General features: G+C 53.3%; 1 protein-coding gene across 3 annotated transcripts in view; it reads right to left on the bottom strand.

The window, feature by feature from the left end:
• Window positions 1-291: 291 nt before the first annotated feature.
• Window positions 292-24873, bottom strand: part of MTMR14 (myotubularin related protein 14) — a 65772-nt gene continuing 41190 nt past the window's right edge. For 2 of the 3 annotated variants that reach the window (XM_077324841.1, XM_077324842.1), the window contains exons 18-19: window positions 12706-12849; window positions 292-743 (exon numbers count right to left, since the gene is read on the bottom strand). In XM_077324841.1, coding sequence (XP_077180956.1) covers window positions 566-743; window positions 12706-12849 — 322 coding nt within the window. In that variant the 3' untranslated portion in view covers window positions 292-565. The remainder of the gene's footprint in view (window positions 744-12705; window positions 12850-24873) is intronic. The other variant, XM_077324843.1, reaches the window with a different exon arrangement.

The raw sequence follows: 24873 nt of genomic DNA, 5'->3' as shown, positions 1-24873 counted from the left end.
CTGTGAAAGCGTCGTTTGACCCCCCAAAGGGGTCCTGACCCCCAGGTTGATAGCCACTGGGTTAGAATCATAGAATCCTAGAGTTGGAAGGGGCCATTCAGGCCATCTAGTCCAACCCCCTGCTCTACACAGGATCAGGGACAGGGCTTTACTCTAAAGGCATGTAGAGCAGCGTCAACTCACACCCTTTAAGGATCATGACGGCCTCCAGCATTTCTGACCCAAGGCCCTGCGCTCAGCCCATCAAGGACAAGGAGGAGAAAGAGATGAGACACACAAGACAGGACCAGGTGCTTTGACACGTTTTACTGTGGTGATTTGTCAGAGCTGGCCAAGTCCTGCATGATTGGGGGGTGGGGGAGAACCCCACTTTTCCAGTAGAAGCCAGCCCAGCCCCAGGCAGCGGAGGCTGTGATTTCAGTCAGTGGTGGACCCAGGAGGGCTGGCAGAGAGGCAGTAGGGCTGGCAGCATCCAGAGGAGAATAAGGCCAGAGACTGGGGGCTCAACATGGCTTGAGATTCCTCTTCACCTTGCAGGCAAGAAAACCACCTGCGGCGGGCGAGGTCAAAGGATGCCGCTTCCTCTCAGTCCGACGCCCCGGGCAAACTGCTCCAGCAGGCCCCCGATGGCGCCCGAGGGGCTAGGAGAGACGGGCTTCAGGGCCACCGTGCTGCTGTAGGTAGCCAGGAACGCCGAACGCACTTCGTCCAGCCGGGACTCCCGCTCCGTCAGCGTCACCAGCCTGAAAGGGGGAGAAGGGGAAAAAATCGCTTTAAAGACTTGCTCATTCCCAAGTGTGACGTACTGCAGGGGAAGGCAAAGGGCCTTGGTGAAAGACACCAAGAAACGGGCGTGTGGCAGAGTTGCAGTCTGATCCAGAGCTCAGCCCCTTGCTTGAGACGGAGATGAATACAGAAGACTCTGGTTATGCAGCTCCACGGATGAGAGGAGTTTCTTACGGACATGTTGCTCTCCGTGCCCTCTGGAGTCCCGAGACCCCTGCTGGGGGTGCCTCGTTGTCCTTGGCCTCCTGACCCTCAAGGAGCAGCCCTTCTCAAGAGGATGCCACCCGTGGGTCAGAGGCTCTTTTGGTGCGGAAGCACCGCATCGAGAGAGCCTCGGGTGACCGGGGAAGGCTGCAGCTGCTCCCCACAGCTGCTTCGGAGGCTGCCTGAGCTCCACACGGCAGCTGGCTTAGCCTCTTGTGCCATCCCCACCTCAGCTCTCCACAGAACTTCTGCGGCTCAAACGAAGGGAGAAGGCAGAAGTCGAGGGGAGGGGAAGCTTCAGTCAGGCATTCGTAGTAAGGGACCAGTGACCATGTGAAGTTAAGCAAAGGCAGAACCCTAGAAGGGACCCCGGAATGTGCATCTCTTTGGCCCGAGCATCAGAACAACCTCCGTTCCTAATGCTCCCAAGAAAACGGCTCTGAAAAAGCCCAAAGTTTCAGTATTGCAGCAAAGGGGAAGACCGCTCCTCCCCTCCCCAACCCACTCTGACCCGGATCTTGCAGAGAGACCAAGTGCGCCTCCTTCTGCGGGCTGAGCTTTCGTCAAAGGTGCTTTTGGGATAAAGCCTTCTGGCCGAGAGCTTCGGCATTAATTACGCTCCTCTGGCTCCATTACTCAGCCGGCTCCCTGCCTCGCCTGGCCACCGCTCCAGAGACGTCCCCTCCGCTGGGCCTAAGTTGAGAACGGAGTTTCTAAAAGGCAATGGAAGAGGACCCTCCCCCCACAAACACACACACAAACACACACACACGCAATCCATCTCCAGCTGCCGCTCACTCCTTCCCCCCTCCTTCTATCCTGGAAGGAAATAGGTAGAAAGAGAGAGAGAGAGGGAGAGAAGCAGTGAGCCTCATGCAGAGTAGGCCACGGCCTCCCCAGCGATTTGCCTCTTCTCCATCTGATCTACATACAGCTGGGGGAGGAGGACGAGAGGCAAGCAAGACCTTCCCGAGGAGAGCCACGCAAAGGGAGATTACAGTTCAAAGGCATCTGTTCAGAGCATCTTCAGAAAGGCAATCTTTGTCATGCCTGGAACGCATCTGCTCCGCCCTCCCGGCTCACTCAAAGAGAATACCAGCATCCCTACGAAAAGGTCACCCCAAGGGCACGGGCAGAAGACGGCCCATCACGGAGTCCCTTTCATCTCCCCCGGTGTTCCGTGGGCTGGGAACTGCCGCTGCTGGTTGGGATGGAAGTGTCAGGACGCCACCCGCTGCCGCCACCAGCGCCGGGTCCGGAAGGAGCGGCCAGGGGGGGGGGCGAGGCTGGGATTCACAAGGGGTGCAGAAAGCCTGACAAGTGGGCCTCCGACTGATCCTGCGCAAGGGGTGGGGGCAGGGGAGGAAGGAGGAAGCAAACAAAAGGGACTGGTGAAGAAGAGGAAGCGGCAACAACTCCCCCCTGGACCTCACCGATGCGAGGCGGGGAGGAGAGCGTGGAAATCTCTAGAACCAGACTTACCCTTCTGAAGCTTACGAGCAAGGTTGTGCATTTGGTACCCAAAACCACACATCAGCTAGGGCAGGGGTGGCCAAACCGTGGCTCTCCAGATGTCCATGGACTACAATTCCCATGAGTCCCTGCCAGCAGCACTGGCAGGGGCTCTTGGGAATTGTAGTCCATCGATATCTGGAGAGCTACGGTTTGGCAACCCAGGCACTAGGGGATGTCAAACTCTAGGTAAAGGTAAAGGTATCCCCCTGTGCAAGCACTGAATCATGTCTGACCCTTGGGGTGATGCCTTCTAGCATTTTCATGGCAGACTCAATACAGGGTGGTTTTGCCAGTGCCTTCTCCAGTCATTACTGTTTACCCCCCTGTTTACCGACCTCGGAAGGATGGAAGGCTGAGTCAACCTGGAGCCGGCCGCTGGGATCGAACTCCCAGCCTCATGGGCAGAGCTTCAGACTGCATGTCGGCTGCCTTACCACCCTGCGCCACAATAGTAGGGGGTGTCAAACTCTAGGTAGGGGATGGAGACCTGCTAATGCAACTGATCTGCAGATGACAAAAGCCAGTTGGCTGCTTTGGGAGGTGGTCTCCCAAGGCATTGTACCCCAATGGAATTCCTTTGGTTCCCCCAAGCCATGCCCTTCTCCGGCGCCACCCCAAACCAGGCATTCCCCAACACGAAGCTGGCAGCCCTCACACACACATGCACACACCACCCTCCAACAGGTAAAGCAGGGCTCAGAGTGGCCGTCCTGTGTATAAAGAAAGCAGAAATTCACCTCCTTTGCTCAGCTGTTCAGCCTTCCTCCCAACACTTCCTAATGTGCCAAGCTGGGAGGCTTTAAAGTTTAAACTCCCCAAGGCAACCCCAAGCGGGCTTAACGAAGACTCGGTTCCCAGGCTGGGGACGCTCTGGACGCGACTCTTCGGGTTTATTGAGCTTTTCCCTCCCGTCCGAGCTGCCCAAAAACCAAAGCTGTCGCTCCCCTGAGATTCCTCCCGACATCAGGCAGGCTGCTGTTGGAAGACGAGCTTTAAGCTCTATGGAACCTGGCCTGATCCAGCCAGGCTGTTGTTCTTCCTGGTGCCAAATTGGGACTCCCGAGAATGAGATTTTTTTTTTTAGCTCTCAGAACTGCCTGCAGACTGTGGCAGGCACGGGCTGACTGTGTGACCCTCACCAAGCCCAGCTCCTCGCATGCTCCCTTCAAGCTAAGCCCAAAGCCAGAGAGAGTCTGAGTTATTGGATTTTCACTTGGCACACAGGAGGCACAGGATATGCCTGGGCACGGAAGCAGGCTCACTCCCCACCAAGCAAAAACCCCGTGTAATTCCAGCTCCCGCATCAAGGCAAAGGCGCAGGCTTAACCATGTTACAGCAGATGATGGCTCTTCCACAGAAAACTTCCGGAGACACAGAGCCGGCGCTGTCAGGAGATTACCCAAGTCTCCGGCTAGAGCCTCGGTTGCGGCCACACGCTGCTTCCTCCGTGAAATTACCCATTTAGTGACACTGCGGCTCTCGGAACTGGATGGGGCAGAGGGGAGGGAAAGCAGCTGCAAGTGTTTAAGCTGCGTGTTCAGGAAAGAAACCCATAGGACTCGCCCTCCCAACTGCAGAGGGATCACTAGTTCCCTTGCAAGGGAAGCTGGAATTTTTGGAAGTCCACTCCTCCTCAGGCTTCCCCTCCCCATTTCCTACATGCACAAGAGCCTCTCCCTTCTGCCACAGAATGGGTTCCCCCACAGTGAGGCCAACTTGCAAGAGCTATAACAAGCAAACTTCAGCAATATTAGGAAAGGGGGGAGGGGGACTTCCGGGGAAATGGCGACCTGAACAGAAGCGTTTCTAAAAGCTCCAGACTTATCTCCCTCTAGGCATATTTATGCCAGAGTCTGGGGAATTTATTCCTTTACGTTTGTACTTCCCCCTATGGGCGAGATCCAACTGAGAGGTGAATCCATAGACTCCATCTGGGTTCTGATAACACCAAAATCAGTGGAGAATAAGGAAGCTCTTGCCGACAAAGGTTGATCTCCTCCTTTCTATATTTTCTTCCTTTCAAAAAATATATCTGATATTTTGGCTCATTTATAAAGATACGTCTTGGAATTATTATTTATCTTGGAAGGCTGACTTCACCGGTAAGAGAGTTTCTGGACTACGAAGTGTAAAGTACAAAGTTCAGAGAACTTTGGGCCGGGGTTGGATTTTTAAGCTTGATCTTTTATTGTATTAGGGGTTTTTATCGGGGGATTTATATGTTGTAACTCGCCACGAGCTTCGTGGGAGTGGCAGGCTATAAGTCTAAATATTATAATTATAAGCAAGAGATTTATGACAGTTCTAGGATTAAACATTGAACTGTTCTTAATTCAACTACTTCTTTCAAGAATAAGAAAAAAAAAACAGCATTTCCCTTTCGGGATGCAGAGAAAGCATTTGATAATCAAACATGGCTTTCAGAATATGGGCGGTGGCCTGGAATTCTGGAATTGGATGCAAAGCGTATATTCAAACCAACAAGCAAAGGCTTCAATAAATAGAAAACTAACAGAAGCAATTTCAGTTGAGAAAGGACAACACCAAGGTTGACCTGTCCCCTTTATTATTTATCCTAGCAATAGAGACTTTCACTATGAAGATCAGAGAAGATGCAAGTATCACATGAATAAAAGAAGATGAGCTAGAATTTAAAATGCAAAGCTATGCAGATGACGTGGTTCTAACAGTTTTGGATCCCCACACATCGTTATAGTAGGTAATGGAGCAAGCTGAAGAATTTGGATTCTTTTCAGGATATAAAATCTATAGGAAGACGACAAAAATGGTAACAAAATTCTTAAAGCAACAAGAAGATATTATAAAGAATACAGAATGCATAGTAGGGGTAATTGTAACAGGGTAAAACTGCAATCATTTCAAAAACAATTACCAGAAGCAATCAAAAAGAAGGTATAGCCCAAATTATTATTTTTTAATTCCAAATGCTACCCAAATAGAAGACTAAATAGAATACCCAAATAGAAGACAAAATATTGACAGAGTGGCAAAGACTGATAAATATATTCAGAATGGCAAGAAACCAGCCAGTTACGTGTAGTGGTTAAGAGTCATGTAATTAGAGATGGACGTTTTAGAATATGGTTCATATGTCAAAACTTACTGAGTATGGATGCTTTGGGCTGATCCTGTGTTGAGCAGGGGGTTGGACTAGATGGCCTGTATGGCCCCTTCCAACTCTATGGTTCTATGATTCCAAATAATCTGCTCATATCTCCAATAGAAGCTTATTCATGATAAGAATATGACAAATGATTAAATGGATGCAGAACTTTAGAGAGCAAATACCTATATACCTATGGACCGATGGGAAAAAGAAAATTCAGTCAGGTGTTAAGATATAATTGGGACGAAATGGTTTTCGTCCCAATTACTCCAAATGACATTAAGAAAGTAGACAGAAACGACAAATGAAAATCTGGGAAATGTCAAAATACCGACGGAATCTTTTACCAAACGTGGTGGACTAGTAAAGAAGCAAAAAGATATTGGAGGGAGATACATGGAAAAGGCAGAATATAAGGAAGCTAAGAATATGATGTTCAGAATAGTGCATAACAAATTACCAAAAGTTCTGGAAGAGATATTTTGAAATGCAAAGAGAGAGGGGGGGTATTTATTATGTAAGCAAGAGATAAACTTGGAATAAGAAACAGTTTAAAAAATAAATGTATTGCAATGCATATAAGCCTATTACAATGCAGAAGCAGAATGAGAACAAGTTTTGAATATAAATGTATAGAAATGGATTTTGAACAAGTATGTCTTGTTTTTTTTAATTGTGACATGCCTTTCTTGTAAACTTTGATATATTAAAAGCTACGGCTGATGCGTATGATGAAATACGTAGCAATGAGGGTGTAGTGGTAATGCAATCTATAGGAGAGTTAAAGAATTAATCAATTATGAAATTTGAAGATCGTTATATTTGGGCTAAGGATTGCTGCGTTTTGTGGAAAATAAAGTGAGGGGACGTTGGGGTGAAGAACTTTCTGCTCCAGATGCCTGGTGATCTTTGATGAGTATCCTTTTCATCGCATTTCTACTTTTTAAAGGATATTATAAACAATATCAGAAAAGGGAGGAGGAAGAAACAGTCACCGCCTAGAACTGCCTGCCCAAGAAGAGCTGTGTAGTTACCTTATGTTCTGATTGGCTGGGCTTCAGAGACCCAGTTTGTATATTCCCCTGCCTCTAATATATGCTACTTTCCTAAGGGATCATTTCATACACACCTTACAAAGCCAGTGTGGTGCCAGGTGCAGCCTGGGAAGACTTAGGTGACCATGGAACAATCTGCCACACTCTGCTTAGCCTACCTCATGTGGTCGTTGTGAGGGGGGGGGGAGGATTATTCCTTTCCCCACACACTGCTAGGAGATCCTTGGAGGGAGCACAAGATGTGAGCAGGAGGAATTAATACATTCCACAGGCATCAGCAAACAAAGTGGTCATGCGGTGGCTCAGCTGGCTTGACTACATCACAACAGCTATCCTTTCTACATCCCCCTTCTGGCATGGCATCACCCAACACAGGGCGCTGGTTATTACAAGAATGCAAGAGGAGGGGCGGAAAAATTCGCAGGGAACAAAGTTCTGCCAGCAAGAGCAAACAGAACCCTCCCAGTACCTGCAGCAGACTTCTGGATAAGAGAAGAAGAAGAAGAAGAAGAGTTGGTTCTTATATGCCGCTTTTCCCTACCCGAAGGAGGCTCAAAGCGGCTTACAGTCGCCTTCCCTTTCCTCTCCCCACAACAGACACCCTGTGGGGTGGGTGAGGCTGAGAGACCCCTGATATCACTGCTCGGTCAGAACAGCTTTATCAGTGCCATGGTGAGCCCAAGGTCACCCAGCTGGCTCCATGTGGGGGAGCGCAGAATCAAACCCGGCATGTCAGATTAGAAGTCCACACTCCTAACCACTACACCACATTGGCTCTCATAACACATGATGGAGAAACAGAGGGAGGTATTGAAACTTGTTAACAAAAGCTCCCAAAAGAATGCAAAACAAATGCATGGGGGTGGGGACTGTGGGCCACAGCTCCATCGCAAAACTGTTCCTGCGTGCCAAATCCTTGTGCCCACTGTTCCAGCATTTTTGCTCAATCCCAGCCAGAAAAAGGAAGAACAAAGAAAAAAATAAATCCTTAAAGAGGTCACAATTCACCTGAAGACACAGGTTCCTTCCCCAGAGGAGGCTGGAATCTCAAGTGCATTAAGCCAAAACCAGCCCCATTACGGATTGGCCTAGATGGATCCTGTTTACAGCCTTCCAGAAATAGAGCAGCCCTGACAAGGTTGGGAAAGTGGGCTTCTACTGAGGCTGTGCCAGCCTCCCCGCCCCGTGCAAAGATTTAGTTCCCCCTTTGCCAGGCTCCTTAAAAAAGGAAAATCCTTTGCCATTCAAAACACGGCAGCTGCTTTCCTCTTTGCACGGCCCAGCCTGTGGCCACTTGCCCAGCGTGGCGGGAGAAGCCGAACGCCGGCAGGGGAAGGAGCGGCTGGAAACAGTTCAGGGGTGGAGAAGCAGCCAGCAGGGCTGCATTTAGGCGGCCGTCAAGACACGAGTGCCACTTCTGAGCCAGCGATGCGGGACCCCAGACTACGGCTGAGCACGGGCACTGTGCGTCCTTATTAGGATCTTGCCCACACTAGAGGCATCTGCCGAACCAGCTGCTAAGGACAGAACTACATGCGTTTTTCCAAACCTGGGTTGTGCTGGGCGGAAGGGGTAGCAGTTAAGCAGCGAAAATTGGTGGGCAGGAATAGGGGGGGAGCTTCTCCCCCTTCTGTAAAAGTACATTGAGCCTCCAGCTTGGTTTAGGACAACGGCTGGGAAGGGGTGCACTAAAACATCCTAATATGCTTTATTAGCACGTTAGAGAATGAGGTTTCTGGATGGAGTCACTGAAGCAGTCGGTGGGAACTTAAATGGACTTTGAGGAATGGCAGAGGACAGGAAGGCCTGGAGGATCATTGTCCATGGGGTCGCGATGGGTTGGACACAACTTCGCACCTAACAACAACAACATGCTTCACACACGGTCTACGTGTGCAAGTGGACAGGGAAGGCTGTGTACATAAAGACTTGCAGGGGGGGCTAATCTTCCGCTCGCCTGTTGCACTCCCGGGATACCCTCTTCTGGTTTGCCAACAAGGTCTTTCCCTCTCGCTGTTCAGATTTGCTTTAAGACTGGTCCAAGCTTCTGAGACACACACATATTTGTGTGCCAAGAAAAGCTGGCTCCTGCCTGCTTCGTTTCTGTCCGATGTATTTGCATAGGATTCGAGCATAATTTGTGCCACTTTTGTCCTAACACGGAGAGGCATCGACCCCCTGCCCTCCAACGGTTTGAAAATCCTGCTTAGCATTTTCTCCTCCCACCTCTAAAACTTCCACGGGTGACACCGTACATGACCAAGAAACTAATTTCTAGTCCTCGAGACCGCGAACCCCAACTTGGATAGTTCAGTCTTGTAAGATTTCAGAAGCAAAGTAGGGTCGGCCCTGGCTAGTATTTGGTAAGTAACTGTCCAGCCGCTGCTTAAAGACCACGAGTGAGGGGGAATGAATAAATAAATAATACATTAGCACTGTCAAGATCCTTGATTCCTGACCCACTTGACTTGGGTGTCTTCGGCCTGGTTCCTGACAATCATCTGATCAAGGACAGTGTGGTCTAGCAGTTATAGTACTGGACACTGATATGAGAAACACAGATTTGAATCCCTGCTCCACCTGACCTGCCTACCTCACAAGGCTGCTGTTATGAAGATAAAACAACAGAGTAGAGAATCTGTTCTACATAACATATTTCTGGTAAGGCCTTGGAGGAGCATGTCTCACAGCTTAAGTGCTACTCAGCGCTTAACACCCACTCAGGGCGGCTGCCCCACCCCTGAGTGCCTCCTCCTCCAACCGGTTTGGCTGTCTGTCCAGTGGCCAGCCAATCACCTTCCGTCCCCCACCCCTGACCACTCCCTCCTCCTTCCACTTCCCTCTGAGGCTCGGAGGCTGCAGATCCCCACTGCATGAGAGCTGCCCCTGCTGGTGAGTTCCCTAACAGATGCCTGCAGCCTTTCCAGGGGGAGGGGGAGGCCATCTGCAGATTTCTTCCACTCCACCCCCACTAATCTAGTGCCCATTGTGTTCCTGAATGCAACGGGCTTGGACCCTAGTTATGCTATATATTGCTTCAGGTCCCCATCAGGGAGAAGAACACAATATATATCTAAAATATACAAGAGGTATTTGCTGCCCAGGTGATGTAATAGCACAGGTAAAGTGCCTTGAGCTGCCTCCAGTCTAGCATCACACTGACTTGTGAAGGTTTCGCCAAGTCAACTAGCCAGCTCTTGGCACACTCCATAGCAGGGGTGGGCAAACTGTGGCCCTCCAGATGTCCATGCTGGCAGGGGGTCATGGGAATTGTAGTCCATGGACATCTGGAGGGCCACAGTTTGCCCACCCCTGCTCTATAGAAATTCAAACTCTGCAAACCCATGATGCTTGCCTTATGAAGTTATTACAGTAGATTCTGACAAGAACAGCTATCCAGAGTCTCAGGACAAGGCCTTTCACATCACCTGCTGCCGGAGCCTTTTAATTGGCAACGCCAGGGATTGAGCCTGCCTGGCAGGGGCTCATGGGAATTGTAGTTCCATGGACATCTGTTGCGCCACAGTTTGGCCAGCCTGCACAACCTGCAAAGGACAATTAGGAGGTCTTCTTTTTCTCATTTCACGCACTGAGGAACAAGGGCTGGGCCCTTTGCAACTGGAGACAGTGTGCCACTGAAGCAGGAAAGGAACACAGCAGACTCCTCCCCAGTTCTCTCTTGGGATCCCACTCGCCCGCTTCTGCCTGGGTGGTTACAGCCCTGATCAATCGGCAGCACTCCAAGAGGCAAAGCTTTCTGCCCAGACTATGGGTGTGCAGCCCCATTCCATTCCCCCCCATATCCGGCTCTTTGCTGGGGTGCCATGTGGGGATGCAAAGACTGCATTTGCACACACACAAAAACACACACACCACTCAGTGGTCGAGCCCCTGCAATCCGCGCAGAAGCTCCCAGGGTTTGATTCCCGACCTCTCCAATAGCATGTGAGCCACTGTCAGAGTTCAAGGTTGATTCATATGGGTAGCCATGTTGGTCTGAAGTAGCACGACAGAATCAGATTCTGGACTCTGATTCTAGAGTTCAAGGTGGTTCTCGAGTTCAAGTTGGTTCTAGAGTTCAAGGTTCTAGAGTTCGGCCTTTCTGCCTTGAGCTGCCTTACCATCTCAGTCCCAAAGAAGGCAAGATGCAACACACAGTGAGGGGAGATTGCTGTTTCGCTTCGGACAAGCCGGGAGTCAACAGGCCAAGGGTTTCACTGAGTCGGAGGCCGCTTCAAATGTCTGGCAGCCAAGACTTCCTGGAGTCCAAGAGGTCCTGGCGGCAAGCCCATTAAGGGGGAGAGGCAGTCTGGAAATCCAATTCCATAATAAATAGCAATAATCACCGTCCTGCAAGCAGGTGTGCCAGAGCTGCTCCTGTACGACTGCTGTGCTAGGAGAGGAGCTGCTGCCTCAGGAACACTGCAGGCCTCAGGACGGAGCCACCTGGGTTCATTCAGGGAGGGTGGAAAGGCACGTGGAAAACGCGGAGCCCTGTCGCCTGAGGAACCAAGGATCTGGAAGGAGGGGATGTGGTCCAGCACAGACCGTCCGCTTTGCATGCGGGAGGTCCTCGCTCCAGGCCCTGACATCTCCAGTTGAAAAGCGTCAGGTGATGGGGAAAGGGCTCGACCTGGGACAACTTCACACATGCTCCGTCTACCTTAATGCTGGTGGGGAGCTGTGGTAAACAAGAGACTTCTGACCCATCCTTCCACAGGCTGTGGGCCACGGCTCTTCAAGTTTTCATCCAAACACCAGGGGGAGGGGGAAATACAAGCCACCCCCGCCAGAGTCAGGGTCCCGCCCGCCAAGGGACCGTTTTCAAATGGGAGTGACAGAAACGGATGCTTGTCACTTTGTGGGCTCCTCAAAGCGGGAGGGAGGCAGAGAAAGATTTCGGCAGGAACCCAGGGGGAAGAAACTGGTTAAAAAGGAGGGATTAACTGTGCTCATCCTTGGCACAGAAGCACCCAGGACCCGGGCACCACAGGGCCCGGAGGAGGAATCCTAGGGAGGGAAAAGACCCCTCTGACCCTAGCATGGATCAGTGCGCACGGGAGAGGAGCCGGGCAGCCTGCTGCATGGCCCTGGTGAGAGAGAGGCGCACAGACTAAAAAGTTCCCGGGAAGCAGCTTGCACCACCTCCAGCAACCAGCTGTGCTCCTGCCGAGGGGGCCGGCTCGCATACGGAGGGAGCATGTGTGCCCAGGAGAGGGACGGCAGAAGCACCCGGCGCCTCATCAAGATCAGGTGCACAGCCAAGCGCGAGAAATCCTGCTGAGGAAGCGACGCAAAGGGAGGAAGAGTCACCATTTTGTTTAAAAGGTACCTGTGCTGCCGGAGAAAAAGCCACCGCCAGCCAGCTCTGCATTCTCCCACGGGGGTTAACCCTCTAAGGACCCGTCTCCGCAAGGTACAGCAAAGGACCAACTGAGCCTGCTGTGACGTGCCTCAAGGGCCCTTTCCGGATGGGCTGCTGTTAATCGGATGGGACGTCACACCCTAGGGCCCTCCCATAGGGCCTATGGGTGCTTTGGGGATCCTGACCACAGTGCGGGGCTGGCTGCCAAAGGGCTGCCCGTGGGGGGATGGGGCCAGCCACAGATGTGCCAGGGGGCTCCAAGGCATGCAGTCCCCCATGGTGGAGGAAGCCACTGCAGAATGGATATGGATGCTCCTCCTTGCAGGCATCAAAACGAGGTTCTTCTGATGCACCTCCGGCTTAGAGAGCTAGAGCAGGGGTAGTCAACCTGTGGTCCTCCAGATGTTCATGGACTACAATTCCCATGAGCCCCTGCCAGCGTTTGCTGGCAGGGGCTCATGGGAATTGTAATCCATGAACATCTGGAGGACCACAGGTTGACTACCCCTGAGCTAGAGGATGCCCACAAATTACTCTTGACTTGGTTGCGTTGGAGAAGCCAACAGGCACCATGTGGGGGAGGGGGGTGTCCACGGATTAACCGGAGGCCCAGGGCCCAGGCCCGTTTCCCCGGTGGGCGGAACACACTTACAGGCAACTGTTAGGGAGGTCGTCCGGGAAGCTGCAGGGGAGGGAGGGGTCTGCCTGATCCTGCACACTGCCGCTCCCCGTTACCATCTGCCAGCTGCCAAAGTCGGTCGAGATGGAGGATCCGGGCAGAGAGTGGTCGGCTGATCTGAGGCAGAGAGAGAGGGAGACGACGTCAGTCAGTGCCTTCGGCCAGCTAACACGCCCTTCTGCTAAAAAGAACGCTCGGCGAGGTCCGGCACCCTCCGCAGGGCTGCCGGTTTCGTTTGGGTGAAGGCCGCTGAGGATCCCGGCTGACGGGGGTCGCACAGGCCAAGACGCGAAAGCGAGACTAAAAAGCCAAGCTTGGGAAGAGAGGTGGACACAAGGAGCCCTGAGCTGCAAGGCCAGCTGCATGGGGCTGACCCTGCCGGGAAGCCATGCAAGAGCTGCAAAACCTACGGTGATCCAGGCCCCGAAAGGGCACAAGAAGCTGAACGTTGCTCCCTGCGATTCTGATTTGCGGAGGATGTGGGAAGCAGCAAGAAGCAACCTGGGTGCACTGCAGGGACGGCGCTGGGTTTGGCCAGCTCTCTTCCCAGCCCCGTCTCTCTTGGAGCCGGGCAAAAGTTCATTCCTGAACCAACTTCCTTGAGATGAGCTGTTTCCTGGAAGGGGCCAGTCCCACGGGGCCACGGAGACTGGCCTAAATGCAGCAACCACATTCATTGGGCAACAAGAAAGCAACAAGGAGGCCACCCTGCAGGCGGCAGAGGGGCGAGAAAGTCCTCCGTGCGTTCAGGAACTGCCTTGAAGAGAAAGAGGAAGGAGAAACGTGGTCCACGGTCCCATCGTCACCTTCCACAAGAGAAAAAGCCCCTCCCTGCCTCCCTTATCTTCTCGTCCTTCCCGCTTTCCCAGAATGCTTTGCCAGTGGGTTCACGACCCCCCAGAGGTAGTGCCAAGTGCCAGACAGTCCCGCCAAGCCTGGGCGTTTGGGAAGAAGGGAGCCAAGATAGCATTAGTGATGTAGCAGCGAGCTCACGAGGGAGGTGGGCTTTTAAGAGACCCCAGCAGCTGCTGGCATTTTGCACAAACAGATGCACATCATGCTCAAAAAGTCACGGGGACGTACTGGGAATCACCCGGCTCACAGAGGCCAGGATGCTAGGAAGACAGCAGTCTGGATCCGTGTGTGGCGATTCCATGCCTTCCCCCCATCGGCACAGGCCGCCAAGGCCTTTGGAAACAGGAAGAGGAAGTAGAAATTCACCTACAAGGAAAATGGGGCACCAGCCCCTAACTGCCACAGGACGCAGGCCATTTGTCTCCCCGTGTTAAAGGGACTTTCCCAGTTGCTCAGCGGAGATGGCTGCCCTTCCCTCTCGGGTTTCGGTCACCACTGTTCCCACCTGCCTAGAGCTCCCTTTCCTTATCACCCCTCCTGCAGGTGACTTTGGGCCAGAAAAGCAGATCGATGCCATGAAGACAGACGGCAGGACTAAAAACAACCAACAGGGATGCAACTTCTAGCTGCTTGGTCTTGGGGACCAGCCTTGTATCTTCCCTGTATCTGCAGAGAGTGTTATTCGGGAGCAAAGCTCAAGGAGGGAGAGGGAAGAGAAGCCGGGCCTAGCAGACCGTGGCATATCTACTCCTCAACAGTGTCCAGAGGGCAACTGTGCCCAAGCAACTGGCCCCAGACACTCCTTCCAGAGAAGGAATCCTGCCAGGCCAGCTTAAGAGGGGTAAACAAGCCAGAAGAGCCTTACGGGAGAATGAGAAGCATAAGCCCAGGAGCAGACATCTGGCGGAATCAGGAATTAGCAGCTGCCTGGAGCACCCAACACAACCCCTCCCTCCCACAAGACTTTGCCACAAGCGGAGTGCTTCCAGGAGAGTTATGCTCTGGAAGACCCCGCACGGGAACGGAACGGCTGCCTAGAGGGCAAGGAAGAGGGCTCTTTGAGAAGACCCCTTGAGAACACCAGTCTCCACAGGAAGCAAAGAGGTCTTTGGCAGGGCCAGGGAAGAGACCGCAGGAAGAGAAGCAGAAGAACCCGAGCTGTGTTCCGTGTGAGTCTCATGAATCACATAACATGGTCTCGAAAGGAAGAAGAGAGGCATAAGGGACTTGGTAGCACATACTAGGGGGGGGGAGGAGAAGGGGCGTGATGGAACGGCGGTCCTTTGGAATAGATCTTTCCACTGGGTATTTCCAGCGCCTTCGGAGGGACTGGCCTTCTCGGAAAGCCGGCGTGGTTTATGTAACAAGTTGCGGAGGAAGTAGACAGAGAAGAAGAACACGAGGAGGGGAGCCAGTGGAGAAGACAGCCGTCAGAGGACCCAGAGAAGGGAGAGTGAGAGCTGGAGCATCCGCAGGAGCACAAGAAGGACCACAGCAGAAGCGCACAAACTGGGCCGATAACACGCCGAGGATTAGACAGATCTGACCTCCCTCCGCTGATCAGAATACAGAACCCGATACAGGATTTCGTGTTCCGGGCTTCCAGCCCTCTCCTGGAACGTGGCCTAGTCTTCCCTTTCAGAGACAGGAAGAAAAGGGTCAGGGGGCAACCTGGGCACGCCCTCGGCATCCAGTTCTTCAAAAGTAAGTTTCCCCTGCCTTTCCAGCCCTGCCTAACAAAGCCAAAGGAGGAAGGGAATAAACTTATGCCATAAAGAGGTCAGCACACTCTTGAGTTCCTGTGAGCTTCATTTGAGTGGTGGTGGTACGTGTACGCATGCGTGCGTGTGCATGCATGCATAAGGAGGTGTTTCGCTATCACCAGTGCAAACTCATCAACTGGAACTAGCTCAGAATTAGCCTTTGCGCCTTTTGTTCCCAGCAGGCAAAGATCCCCCCCCCCGCAAGCTTATAACCCTGGTTTGCTGCCATGGATGGAGACCCAGCTCTGGTTAACTGGTTTGTCACTCTTAACTGGAGCTAATGCCGCACCGTAATTATTGGCTGGCTGGGGAGACCCATGAAGCACTTCACGGAGGCTGGCAACCAGCTGGACCTAAAGACGTTTTTTGTCAGCCATGGTTAGCCATCATGACATACAACACTGGGGCAGCCAAAGTTTGAAGACTGCGGCCAGGGGGAGGGCAGCTCCCCACTTTGTCTCCGTGGCAATCAGTTCTGCCTCACAAAATCACGACTTCACTCGGGGGAGAGTGCCCTGAGCAGGATGGTCTGGTCTGGTCTGATTCCCGTAGGCATTTCCCGTACACCGCCAAGAAACCAAATCCCAGTCCTTGAGACTGCAAACCCTGACCAGGGCTGATTCTGCATTTCCTTTGTTTTTTCTGTTGTGGATCCTGCTGAATTCAGATCGATTTGGACTCGGGTTTTCCGCTATGCCCCCCCACATCTGAAACAGAAAGTGTCCTGCACTTGATTGGGGAAACTCAGCAGGAAGGGGAGCCAAGCTCAGCAGGAGAAGATTGGAGACAGTAGAGGAGGGGGAAAATAAATGCAAGAGGCAAATATCTGCTGAGAGAAGTTAGGGCTTCTGGAGCACAGTCACTTTAAGACAAACCGCCCTGGCCAATCAGGGAAGACTGCTTTGCTACGAGGCAGGGAGAGGGAAGTTAATTCGCAGAAAGCAGAAGCTACACACTTACTGATGCCAATTGTTCAAATATCAAGGGTTATATCCACTTCTGGATATCGCTGGGGAAAGGTAGGGTCACTCCAGATCATAGAATCATAGAGTTGGAAGGGGCCACACAGGCTATCTAGTCCAACCCCCTGCTCAACACAGGATCAGCCCAAAGCATTCAAGAAAAGTGTGTATCCAACCTTTGCTTGAAGACTCCCAGTGAGGGGGAGCTCACCACCTTAGGCAGCCTATTCCACTGCTGAACTACTCTGACTGTGAAAATTCTTTCCTGATATCTAGCCTATATCGTTGTAGTTTAAACCCATTACTTCACGTCCTTCCCTCTGCAGCTAACGGAAACAGCTTCCTGCCCTCCTCCAAGTGACAACCTTTCAAATACTTAAAAGAGATCAATCATGCATGTTGCAGAGGGAGAATATAAAGTGCCAAAATCAAAATGGAAATCGAATTCAGTGTAGACGGGTAAGATTTATTCGAGCTGGGAGTGGGTAACAAAGCCCCGTACAGACTCTACCCCGGATAGCCCAGGCAGGCCAAGTCACGCTAGATCTCAGAATCTAAGCAGGATCGGCCCGGGCAGAAACAGAGGGAATGCACCAGGAGGTCATTGCCCATCTCCAGCGACACAGCCCAGCAGCCCTTCTACCCCCTCAAAATATAAACCTCCCTCACCTAATGGGCTCAGGGTGATGCATGACATTTTAAAATTCTCAGTAAATCTAAACTCTGATAAAGCAGTAAAACCCAGAAAAGATATGAGCGGTGTGCCCCAGACGTCTGACTCTCAGGCCTTGTTCTTATTCCTATGTCTTTAGGCCATCTCTGTAGTTAAAGCTCTGGAGTGGGGGAGGCCCAGAAGATTGTATGTTTGTGGGAAGGGAATGCCAACTCAAACACAGACGCACACACAATTCAGTTCACTGACGTATGACTCCTTACCCAGGGATCTGGGGGAGTTCTTGAGAGAACGCAAGCCTAGAGAGAACGAAACACAGAACTGGCCCTCCCGCCAGGGCAAACTACAGATGGGACGAGCTGCCAGCGATGCTACAAGACGCTTTTCACCGGAAAGAAGGCAATCCTGAGCTTGGAGACACTGCCATGGCTGCTCCAGACCCAGACCACGTTCGGACTAAGGCACTGGTTCTCAACCTCCCTAATGCCGCGACCCTTTAATACAGATCCTCATGTTGTGGTGACCCCCAACCATTGAATTATGCAAGTGTTCTTTCACAGAAATTAATCCGAAACTGACCAATGGCGTGAAGATTCATTGTTCATGATTGGTTATAAATTGGTTTGTTTCCAGGGTTTCCCAGTTCGGTTCTGCCTCTTGTCCCACCATGCTGATCTTGCTCTTTTCCGCTGCTCCAGACAAACAAAGGCTCTACCTCGACCTACCCTGCAAGGCTGTTGTGTGGATGGCGCCCCCCTGGCCAAGCTGCTTGCCCTGCCGCGACCCCTGCGAAAGGGTCATTCGACCCCCAAAGCGGTCCCAACCCCCAGATTGAGAACCACGGGACTAATGTGGGGGGGGGGCTGCCGCTGCTTCTCAAAATGGAAACAGGCTGGAGTTTCCGGCCCCACCCAGAGCAGGCCCCCCTCGGAAGGAGAAGACTAATGAGCAGAAGACAGACGGCGACAGAGCCGCCCTTCTCTACAGCGAGACGGCCATTACGATCCGCTGGGGGGTGGCGGCACGCTCCGCAGCCTCCGAACGGCTCCTTCCCGGGAAGCTGCGGCTTAATTGGGTCACTCCTCCCTCCGCCGCACCACCTTCCCCTGGCAGGAAGAGCCGTGCAGGAGAATTCTGGCTGCTTCCCTCGCTCAAGTCCAGTCAGTCTTGCCGGCTGGAAGCTAGGGAGCGGATCCTCCGGAATGTGGACAGGTGGATGGAACGGAGCTCTTAACTTTCGGGGGCGGGGCTCTGTCCTGGCCAGAAGTCAACAGACCCGTTTCCTCTCCCGGGTGTAGGTGTAAAAGGAAAGGCCTCTGGACACCGAGTTCATGGCAGCCTCCCGCCCTGACAACACTTACAAGGCACTAGAGAGTGTCAGGGAATCCCTCATGCGTGCCATGCCAGGCCCCAGTTGGATGATAAAAAGGTAAAGGTATCCCCTGTGCAAGCACCGGGTCATGTCTGACCCTTGGGATGATGCCCTCTAGCGTTTTCATGGCAGACTCAATACGGGGTGGTTTGCCAGTACCTTCCCCAGTCATCACCATTTACCCCCCAGCAAGCTGGGTACTCATTTTACCGACCTCGGAAGGATGGAAGGCTGAGTCGACCTTGAGCCGGCTACTGGGATCGAACTCCCAGCCTCATGGGCAGAGCTTTCAGACGGCATGTCTGCTGCCTTACCACCCTGCGCCACAAAGAGGCACATTAGTTGAATGATAGCCACAATCAAAAGAACTATTGGCTTCCAGATGGGAACCTCTTGTTTTAGAGCCCTGGCCAACTGTGGGCTCAACTCGCCCTGGAGGAGCTGCACAATACCCCCCCCCCTACCAAGATGGCTGCCTCCTCAGACTGGCAGCAGCTCTCAGGCAGAGGCTTTTCCCATCACCGACTGGCGGATCCTCGGACCCTGAGTTGCCAGGGACTGAACTCCTGCATCCCAAGCAGATGCTCCACCCTTGACCCATGGCCCTTCTGCTCTTGGGCTGGGGGAAAGATAGGCAGCAGCGGTCCAATCTCAAAAGCATCCACTGCCTGAAAAACGGGGCTAGGGAACTCCACACCTTTGCGCTCTCCCCAAAAGAAGGTGGCTCAGTTAAAAAGGAATCCCCTCCCACCCCTCTAGATCGGAACCCCCTTGACCCTGGGGGCGAAGACGGCGATGGCTTTCAGGTCACGGATTGGGCCTGCAATCTTGGGCAGGCACAAAGCTCAAGGAGTGACCTTGGGTCGGTGGCCGTTTCAGCCTAACCTCCCCTGCAGGGGGAGCGTGATGGCACCTTGAGTGATTTCGGGGAGGGAAGCAATCGAATGTGACTGGAATAGTTACCTTGAAGCAATCTGAATCAACCAGCAGGGTATCGGCCTCAAGGAAATAAAGCACAGCACGTTCTTCAGGCATACAGAGAAGCCCGCTTAACGAGTACTCGCGGCGAAGGGTACACGGATACTGCCGCTTCTGCAGAGCGCAGGGAGGGTGCCGAATTGGGAGTCTTGATTGGAAAAATCGACCGTTTCCCCAAACACATCAAGTCTAAAAAGTTGCTAGTCCTTAAGACCAGGGGTAGTCAACCTGTGGTCCTCCAGATGTTCATGGACTACAATTCCCATGAGCCCCTGCCAGCAAACGCTGGCAGGGGCTCATGGGAATGGTAGTCCATGAACATCTGGAGGACCACAGGTTGACTACCCCTGCTTAAGACCACAAAGGGAGACAGATGTTGGGGAAGGCCCGCCAGCCGACCGCAGCTGATCCTGGAGAAGCTACGGAGTCCGGGACCAGGACTTCGGTCTCATCCGCCCCAGCCCACAGAGCCAGAATATCCAATGCAAAAGAAACTGAATGAGCCTGAGTGGAAATCAGGCAAATGTGCTTGCATTTCCATAATTTATACAGGCTGCGTCTCGGTGCAGAATTTGGATTGAGAGAGGGCTTCTCCCTCGCCCAGCTCCAGCACGTACCAGCCCCCAACCGCAGCCCGCACAGGACCGAGGTGATTGTCACGGACGGGCGGCCGCCTTGAATGCCTCGCCGGTTCGGAAACCCAGTAATTACTCTATTAACAGCAGCTGGATGGCAGGAGACCTTTGAGTAATGCTGGATTTGGACGGCCGTGTAGCCGGCCCAGCCAGCGCCGCTTGGCAGCCACCGGTCCCTTCCTTGCCGTGCTTGTTTATACGATTCAAGCGTTTTGCCACCCCGCCTCAGGGTAATAATTGCCAGCCATTACGAGCCAGGATTCGTGCAGCGTGAGCACGTGCGGGGAGGAGGAGAGGTTTCGCTTCCAGCCACCACGAGCCCTCTCCTGCTGGAAAAAAAAATGCTTGCAACTCAATACGATGACATCACAGTCCTGGGGGGAGGGAAGATTGGCAGAGCCTTCCAAGGTAGAATTTGCCCTCGCCAAGATGGCTGCCAGCAGAAACACAAACCAGGATACTGTATTCAGCAGCTGGAATCCACGATCTCCAGGGCTCGAATCTCCAGCACGTCTGAGAGTGTGGGAGCCTTTTGGAATTCCGACAAGGGGCGGAGCAACTGCAAAATGGCTACGGAAGGAGGCGGAGCCAGCCGCACAATGTCAGGGAGTGAGGCTACACGCAACTAAAAGTAACCCTTCAACATTTCAGGCAGAACCTCTGAGGAATGGGAAGCCTTTTAAAATTAATATACCGCTTGAAGACATTTCCTTGCTGGGGCACAGATGACCCTTGGTCACACAGCAGACCCTTGGGGCTAAGGTGGCAGCTCCCGCCAAGGCAATTAAAAACAAAAATCTGCACAGCACAAACAATCAGGCCTTCAATGACCAATTGGAAACCTTGCCAGATGTTTTTATGTACCTTGTAATTTGACTACTGGTCTAGTACCGTAATAATAAAGATTTGACTTGAATCGGAAACCTTGCTGGGGCCCGCTCCTTCTCTGAAACTGTTTCCATCCTGGACCGAAGAACCAGGCAGAATCCCTGCTCTCACACAGAACAGCGGAGCTCAACGCTTGGGGCTCAGAGCTCCCCAAACCGCAGCAAAAGCCCATTGTCCAAACTTAAATGGACTTGGCATCCAGACGCAGCTTATCCCATTTGTTAAACCACGTTAGCACCACGTCCTGCATGCTCAAGATGGAGTCCAATCCTGCTTCCCGCGGTCGTGCAGGGCCCCTTGTCCTTGCCCCGTAAAAGCTCCCTGGAGAACACAGGCTGGGCAGAAAGTGCCTCTCCCTTTCCATGCCTGACCCCCCCCCCCAAGATTACTCCCATCCAGAGATGTACTTGTATGCCTGTTCGTTCTGTTCTCCCCCTGCCCTGCCCTGCCCTGGCTTGGGAAACTCTCCTTCCCTAAGGATGCTCAGGCTCGCCGAGACCCAGGGTTGCCCTGACATTCCTGGAGATTTGGAGATGGCGGCTAGGGAGGGCAACGTTTGGCTTCAGCAGAGTATAACGCCCTATTCCCCAATGCGGTGACTTTCTCCAGGGAATGGAAATGGTCTGTGGTCTGGGGATTCCAGGAGACCCCTTCTAGTCTTACCTGGGGCCTGGCAAGCCCTCCCGAGACCAGCTCTGGTCCCAACCTTCCTGGAGAAAAAAGCACCTGGAGGTCCTACCTGCTTTCCATCTATGGAGGTAACAACGGGAAGAAACACTGTACAAGGGAAAGAGGTTAAGGGGGGATGGGCACGGGAAAAGCTCCTCAGTGGGAGTTGCAGGGGAAGGGGAAGAGGCCCCGACTGATCCTTGGGGGGCTTTCGAGGCTCCTGGGGCCCCTGCTGTTCACAAAGGACACCATCCTCCACGGGGCAAATATTGATCGAGGCTGTTTCTGTCCCTCCTTCCCAGCTCTGGGCAACCCAACCTCAGGAAGTGGGCTTGCATTTTGCTGCCTTCGCTATCCGCAGACCTGTTCGGCTTCAATTAAGCTCCCCCGTTGCTGCCACCTGCGGAGCAGAGACAGGCATGCCTCGGGCCTCCCCCTTCCAGCGTCCCAGCAAAGGAAGAAACTTCTCTCCGGCTCTTTCTATCCCCTCCCAAGCCAGCGGCCACGAGCGAAGACCGTTGTCATTGCCGGGCCCTGCTTGGCCTGTTGGTCGGAGCTGGCAAGACGCGGCGGGTCTCCCTGCTGGCCGGCTGCTCAGCAGCTGCTAAGTGTTTTGTTGCCATGGCCGCCAGTCCAGAAGCTCTGAAAGCCACGTGCCGCCTTCCACCGCCCAGCCCAAGCGGAGGCTCGGCACTGGCTTCAATTGGCAATTTGAGGGCCGCAGCTGCTTTTAGGGGACTGGCCGGGAGCCCGCTCTTCAAAACGGCAGCGCCAGCAGCGAGGGTTACCTCGACGCAGCTCCCCATAAATCGTCTGGAGGCCTAAATGCAGCTTGGGCCAGACTGCTGGGAGCTGCCTTCCCCCAAAGTCGAAAGGAGGCAGAATAGTCCTGCCTGTTCATGCCAAGGCCCTGCTCCCCACCTGTTTCCTGGCATCCTCCCTTCACTCCCACCATGCTCTGCTCTTCGGAGACTCCTTACTGATAACTGGCCTAGACACTGAGGGGGGGGTTCTCTCCCCCCCCTCGCTCCTTTCCTCTCAGAAAAATCACTCCTCACCCTGCCTCAAGTGGAGATAATATGCCCAGCTGCAAAAATCACCTCAGACGCTGGCTGCGAAAGAACAGGAACAGCAGCCAAGATTCAGTTTATCTGGAAACGAAGCCAGCGCTACTTAAGAGACAGAAGCGGGGTGTAGTGGTTATGATTCCCACTGGCACCTGGGAGATGCTGATTTGAACCCCCCTCCCCAATTTGGGCTATGAAAGCTCGCCGGGTGGGCCTCAGGGCAGTCACAGACACTCGGCCTGCCCTTCCTCATGGGGTCGCCGTCAGGACAAAAATGGCGGAGGACAGCCGACGATACACCTCTGAGATCCTGGGAGGAGAGGAACGATTAAGAAAAACATGCAGAGTACAGTTGATGGCGTGCCAGCTGACAGACCCACCCATTTCCATCTGGCCGCTGGTGATCACGGTCCGTGTTTCAGATATCGCACAGAGAGCTTGCGCACCACAGTCTCTCTCAGCTACGTCGTCGGCCTCTCTGAGGATTGTTTTCGGGGGGCTCCAGCCCTCCTCCCTTTTGGGATTCCAGGACACAGAACTACGTGCCCCGTGGGCGATGCTACGCATGATTACGCACACTCCATGGCCGGGAAGCCGTCTACCGAAAGACAGTGCAGTCTTCATTACAGGGCCTGACAGCTTCTGAAAAGGGCAGCTCGTCTGTCAACAGCCTAGAGACTGCGGCCTTGAGAGTAGGGAGCCCCCGGGGGACACAGAAACTGGCCATCCGGGGTTAGGCTGCATTGAGCGATCACCCAGAGGGCACCGCAGCAAGACTACAGGGAAGGAACAGAGTCACTTTGTTGCCCTTGTACATTTGGAGCGGACGACCTCGTGGTCCATGCTGGGGGGCAGGGGGAACGGGAGGCCGCCGCTCAGCATCGTCCCAGGCAATAAAGTGACAAAACCGAACGCAAAACAAGACCAGGCAGACGTCTTGCGAGTTATACGGCGCGGACATGCTTGTATGCAACCAGCCAGACATACACTTGAATAAAAGTTTCGTAAGTGTGACAAGCCTTGGCACAGACAGGTTTCTGGAACTGAGGAGGCTCACAGGTTGGAGGCTGCCACCACGCACGCAAACTCCCACACGTGGAGGACGGAGAGTGGTTTCAGGCAGCCGTACATGAAAGCAGACGGGAATTTCATGTGGAATCTAAACACTCAGGCCAGGGTAGGCAACCTTCAGTAGGGAGACTAGTTGCCTGCCTATAGTAGGAAGCTTTCCTGTGGTTGGCCCCAACCTTCCGCCCTGCTCCTTCCCTGCAGGAGAAAAGGCGCCAGCCAGAAATGACATCTGGCCACATTTTAACGGCACCATCCAGGTGACCACTTCTGTCTGTAAGATTGGCCAGAACAACACCCGACGCACTTACATTGTATTTGGGTGAATGTGACTTCACATGTTGCTGGCGCCAGCTCCTAAGGACCCTGGCTCTGCTGGCCTTCAGCTGCTTTTGCCTCAAAGCATTCTCCTAGCTAGATTTTTCCCGGGGGTCTCGTGACTCTGCAAGCCTCTTTCTCTGCTGCTCCTTGGCAGCCCTTTAAACTTGGCCTCCCGCACCTTTTGCACAGCGCTCCTTACTGAATGCAGATGACAAACCCTCTGAACAAAGATCGCATCCCCTCTGCTTTCTCCTTGAAGCCCAGCACCCTTTTCTGGATTTTAATGTGAGCATCTTCAAGGTGTGTGATCCAAATTGCTCTGATTTTGAAGACCGTTCGTTCTGCCTCCAAGAAGCCCTCTCGGATTTAGCAGAGGCTCCCTAATTTTGCCCTGGTTCCCAGACTGCTCTCTTCCCATCCAAGATCACTCTGGGCTTTTTAGGCCAGTGGTCCCCAACCTTTTTATCACCGGGGACAGGTCAATGCTTGACAATTTTACTGAGGCCTGGGGGAGGGGGGGGGAGTCTTTTGCCGAGGGACGCCGCCGCATGAGCCCCTGCTCCACTTGCTTTCCCGCTGGCGCCCCTGACCTCCTACCACCCGCAGGGGGGCACTGCCAGCAGCAGCTGTGCAGTGCCACACCGAGGGGGAGCCTCAGCCATGGCGGCCACTGGAGAGAACCAGAGGTGAGCCGGCAGTGGAGTGTCAGGGCAGCCTCTGAGGCTGCAGCCAGGGAGGTGAACGAGGAGGAGCCGCGGCCTGGTACCAACTGATCCACGGACCGGGGGTTGGGGACCACTGCTTTAGGCAAGGAAGAACACACACACACTTTACCTGGCAACAAATTTAAGGGGCTACTATTTGTCCTGTGGAGTCTCCGCCTACCACCA

This window comes from Paroedura picta, chromosome 3, assembly GCF_049243985.1.
Source record: "Paroedura picta isolate Pp20150507F chromosome 3, Ppicta_v3.0, whole genome shotgun sequence".
In the NCBI taxonomy this organism is placed as follows: Eukaryota; Metazoa; Chordata; class Lepidosauria; order Squamata; family Gekkonidae; genus Paroedura; species Paroedura picta.
This window is presented reverse-complemented; position numbering and strand designations above follow the sequence as displayed.